Source organism: Leptonychotes weddellii, chromosome 8 (assembly GCF_054177405.1).
Source record: "Leptonychotes weddellii isolate Sample4059 chromosome 8, ASM5417740v2, whole genome shotgun sequence".
Classification (NCBI taxonomy): Eukaryota; Metazoa; Chordata; class Mammalia; order Carnivora; family Phocidae; genus Leptonychotes; species Leptonychotes weddellii.
The window spans coordinates 66,664,725-66,669,472 of NC_138376.1; the positions used below are offsets into that span (position 1 = coordinate 66,664,725).

At 37.6% G+C, this 4,748-nt stretch overlaps 1 protein-coding gene across 1 annotated transcript in view; it reads left to right on the top strand.

Annotated features, from left to right (window-relative positions):
* The first annotated feature begins 749 nt into the window (after positions 1-749).
* The window catches only part of CASP8AP2 (caspase 8 associated protein 2), a 27,054-nt gene continuing 23,055 nt past the window's right edge, over positions 750-4,748 (top strand). Inside the window, exon 1 of the mRNA XM_081828639.1 lies at positions 750-2,226. Coding sequence (XP_081684765.1) covers positions 2,099-2,226 — 128 coding nt within the window. The 5' untranslated portion in view covers positions 750-2,098. The remainder of the gene's footprint in view (positions 2,227-4,748) is intronic.

Consider the following 4,748-nt stretch of genomic DNA (forward strand, 5'->3'; position numbering starts at 1 on the left):
TCAAACTTATAACCCTAAGATCAAGAGTCTCTTGCTCTTCTGACTGAGCCAGCCAGGCAGCCCTTGTTTTTGTTTTTTGTTTAATGGCTTGCTGGATGCATTTGGCTAATTTTTTTTAAGAATGTTTTTATGCACATAAGAAAATTGGCCTATAGTTTTCCTGTCCTGTAATTTTCCAACTTTGTCCTATTTTTGCCCAGTTTTGATGTCTGTACTGTCCTAACTTTATGAAATTATTTGTCTCTTAGCCTTTTTTTCCCTTTCTGCTGTCTGGAATATATTATGTTTTATCTGTTCTTTGAAGGTATTGTAGAGTTCACCTGTAAAACTCTCTGGGCTTGGTAGTTTCTTTATGAATAGATTAAGTGCTGTATCAAATTTTCTAATCATCCTGAATATGTCCATGTTTTCTGTTTCTTCTTGAGTCAGTTTTGGCCAGTTACATTTTTCTAAAAAACTGTCCATTTCATTGAGCTTTCTTTCAGTAGTATTTTTTTTCTTTAAGTTTTCATTTAAATTCCAGTTAGTTAACATACAGTATAACATTAGTTTCAGATGTAGAGTCTAAGGATTCATCACATACAACACCCAGTGCTCCTACAATAAGTGCCCTCCTTAATTCCCATCACCCATTTAACCCATCCTCCTTGCCCACTTCTCCTCCAGCAACCCCTAATTTGTTCTCCATAGTTAAGAGCCTGTCTGGCTCTGCCTATCTCCTTTTCTCCCCCTCCATGTTCATCGTTTTGTTTCTTAAATTCCAAGTGAGTAAAATCATATGGTATTTGTCTTTCTCTGACTGATTTATTTTGCTTAGAGCTTTCTTTCAATAATGTAATCTCTGCTATATATGAAGCTGTCACTCCTTTCTTATTCCTAATGTTTGTGTCTACTTTTTCTTGATTAGTTTGGCCCAGCATTTGCCTATTTAATTTGTCTTTTCAAAGAACTAGCGTTTATTTTTATTCATCTTTATAGTGCTTGTTGTTGCTTTTTATTAATTTATGTTCTTTATGTGTTTCTTTGGGCTTACTTTGTTCTTTTTCCGACCTTTTTTTAAAACTACAATACACATTTATTGGACCTTTTTCTAACTTCTTGAGTTGGATGATGAACTCATTAATACTTTGTCTTATTTTACTCTAAAAGTATTGCTTTGATTGTATTCTACAAACTTTGCTTTATGGTGTATTCATTGTGATTCAGTTCTATATTTCCCCATTTCTGTTAATATTTGTTCTTTGACCTATGCTTGCAAATTTCCAAAGGAGCTGGGAAATTTAAGAGTGCATTGTTAACTTCGAATTTTATTGTTTTTATTTTTTAAGGTGGGCTCCCATGCCCACCGTGGGACTTGAACTCATCCTGAAATCAAGAATCGCGCGCTGCATAGACTGAGCCAGACAGGCATCCCTGAATTTTGTTGGTTTTGATAAAAGCACTTCTGTGATACTTGTTGAAAATTGCTCTGTCATGATATGTAGTCAATTCTTATAGATGTACCTGAACATAATATAAGTTCTCTGAATTGTTGCATGCAGGGATACGAAATCACATCAGACCTGTAAGTTTTGTATTCAGACCTATATCTTTAATTAAATGCTTGATCAGCAGAGAAAAGTGTGTTAAAATCTCTATTATGACTGTTATCTGTATCAGATAGGGTCCAGTCAGGAGACAAAAACCACAAAAACCACACAGTAATTTGAAAAGAGAATTCTTACAATAAAGAATTATTATTATTATTATTTTTAAAGTAGGCTCCATGCCCATTGTGGGGCTTGACCTCACGTCCCTGAGACCAAGAGTCACATGCTCTACTGACTGAACCAGCCAGGTGCCCCTGGAATAAAGAATTATTAACAGACAGTTGGAGTAACTGGAAATTGGTTAGTGAGAGTTAAAGATAACTCTAAAGAACATAGGAATAGAAGATGAGAAGAGTGGCCATCCTCTAGGGTTGAGATAGATCATCCAAGGAAAGGCTGTCTTCCTCCTCATTGGAGGGTGCATGGCTGGGGCTAAGTGAATGGTAGAGAAGTTGCTAAGTGCCCTGCTGGTGACATTGCTTTCAATCTGGTAGAAAAGATGCATAGGGATGCTCCTGTATTCTGCTGGCTGTCAAGTGCTGTGGGATCCAAGAGTTGGAGAAGCTGCCCTCTCCATGAGCCTGGCAGTAGCAAGCTGGGTCCTACAGGAGTCTTTTGTAATGGAAACTCACAGGAGGTGGGTGTGTAGAGAAACTGTGCCCTGTTGGAGCCTGCTGCTGGAGAGACTGTCTGCTGCAGGAACTAGATGCCAGAGAAAGATGTTCTGCAGGAGCCTGGCTGGCCAGGCACACTGAAACTAGGAAGAAAAACCTTCCTTGCCAGTGTCTCTTCAGCATTCTACTGAGAAGGTTTAACACTGAGCCAGTTACAAAGGAGAAATATTTACAAGGCCATTCTTCATTATCACAGAAGGGTGGATTTGAAATTGAGAGGCATGATAATTGCCACAGTTCCTTTAACTTTTTATGTGTATGTAGTGAGAAATTACATATATAATTTGACTACTTCATATTACTGTACATATTATTCTCAGAAATAATTTTGAAGAACTCTTAATGTAACAGAAGATATGACTTAAGAAATGAGTACTTTTATTAAATTTATAACTAATTAAAAACATACTTTCAGTGGTCAGGGACCTAGAGATTAAGGTGTGGACAATGTTTCCATAAGCAACTGTAGAAAAATTTAAGACTGGTGAGGGACAAAAGATCCAGGCTTTTTTAGTTCTCTTCTATTGATTTCTTAGTTTTAACTTAATAGGCCAAGTAGGTCTTTTTTTTTTTTTTTTTAAGCAGTACCTGCCAGGGTAAAAACGAAAACTGTGAAATGATATGCAGTGAAAACTTTGATCTATTTGGTCTCTGTTTAACTAAATCATTATCTCCATTCTGTAAAAAACCCATTGACTGATGTTCCCTCCTCCATATGACAGTTTACAGCTAGTAGTAGGTTACTGTTAGGAAGCCTTTGAGTTTCTGCTCCATCAGTAGAATTTTGCTTTACCCACAGTCAGTTGTAGTAGTTGCCAGATATGATTATGCCATTTGTACCTTTTGTAATTACTGTACAGGCTATAGCAATTGATCAGATCAGCTAATTGGAAAAAATGTTGGAATGGGAAATGTGAGTAATGAATAAGAAAAGATGTATACTTTAATTTTATTTAAAGGAATAACATAAATTGTATCTCTTGTGGTAGAACCGTGACCTTTTCTTTGAGAATGAATCCAGTGATTAGAGTTCTGACTTTTTTTTTTTTCTTTTTAAGTAAGCTCTATGCCCAACGTGAGGCTTGAACTGACGACCCTGAGATCAAAAGTCACATGCTTTACCTATTGAGCCAGGTGCCCCTGACTTCTTTTTTGCATAAACCACACTCATAAGACATTGCTTATGATTTCCATCACTTTTTTTTTTTTTTTTAAGATTTTATTTATTTATTTGAGAGAGAATGAGAGAGAGCACAAGAGGGAAGAGGGTCAGAGGGAGAAGCAGACCCCCTGCCGAGCAGGGATCCTGATGTGGGACTCATCCCGGGACTCCAGGATCATGACCTGAGCCGAAGGCAGTCGCTTAACCAACTGAGCCACCCAGGCGCCCCTCCATCACTTTTTTAAAAAATTAAAAGGGAGTAAGATACTTGTGAATCAGCATAGGTACAGACTAGATTTTTTCTTCCAGTATTTTGGATTATCTCTACCTCACTTGATTTGACAGGCAATTGTGTATGTATCTTACTTACTCACCTTGAGTCTTTTCAGAGCATTCAGCTTAGATTACACTGGAAAAGAACTTCCTTTGGCAATGTAATCTTTCATAATACTATTACTTAGAAAAATAAGGAAACTGGCATCATTGGATTTGGTAGTAAATGTAACCTGACTGTTGATAAAGAGGATATCTTGGTGGGAGCAGAAATGTACAGGTGCAGGTATCCTTAATGACCCTCAGTAGCCACAGTTCATTGACCATAGGCACCATTCAGCAAATTTTACTGGCAGAATGGAGAATGTCAGATAAGTCAGATTTTTTTTTTTTTTAACTGTTTTGGATTCTTTTGTTGCTTCCATTCTTGCCACTACAAACAGCACTGCATTGAATATTCCTTTACATACATTTTGTAACCATGTGCTTGTTATCTGTAGAACACATTACTAGATATGCTTGTTGGGTCAAAGTTATTTGCATTTAAAAATGTGATAGCTATTGTCAGATTGCCTCCATAGAGCTTGTACCAGTATACACTTGGGTGGTATATGAGAATACCTCTTTTCCTCACATCTCTTCTCACATCTCACTGTACCAGGCCTAGTATGATATTAAATTCTTTGCTCTTTACCTGTCTTACTCTCTTACTGGTGAAAACATGTATGTCTGGAGTTCCCAAGACCAACCCTAGGTTGGATGATTTGCTAAGAGGACTCACAGAACTCACCACATGGTTGTACTTACTTAGTATGATAGTTGGTTTATTTTTGTATAAAAGTTAATTTGTAGGGGAGCCTGGGTGGCTCAGTCGGTTAAGCGACTGCCTTCGGCTCAGGTCATGATCCTGGAGTCCCGGGATCGAGTCCCGCATCGGGCTCCCAGCTTGGCAGGGAGTCTGCTTCTCCCTCTGACCCTCCTCCCTCTCATGTTCTCTGTCTCTCATTCTCTCTCTCTCAAATAAATAAATAAAATCTTTAAAAAAAAAAA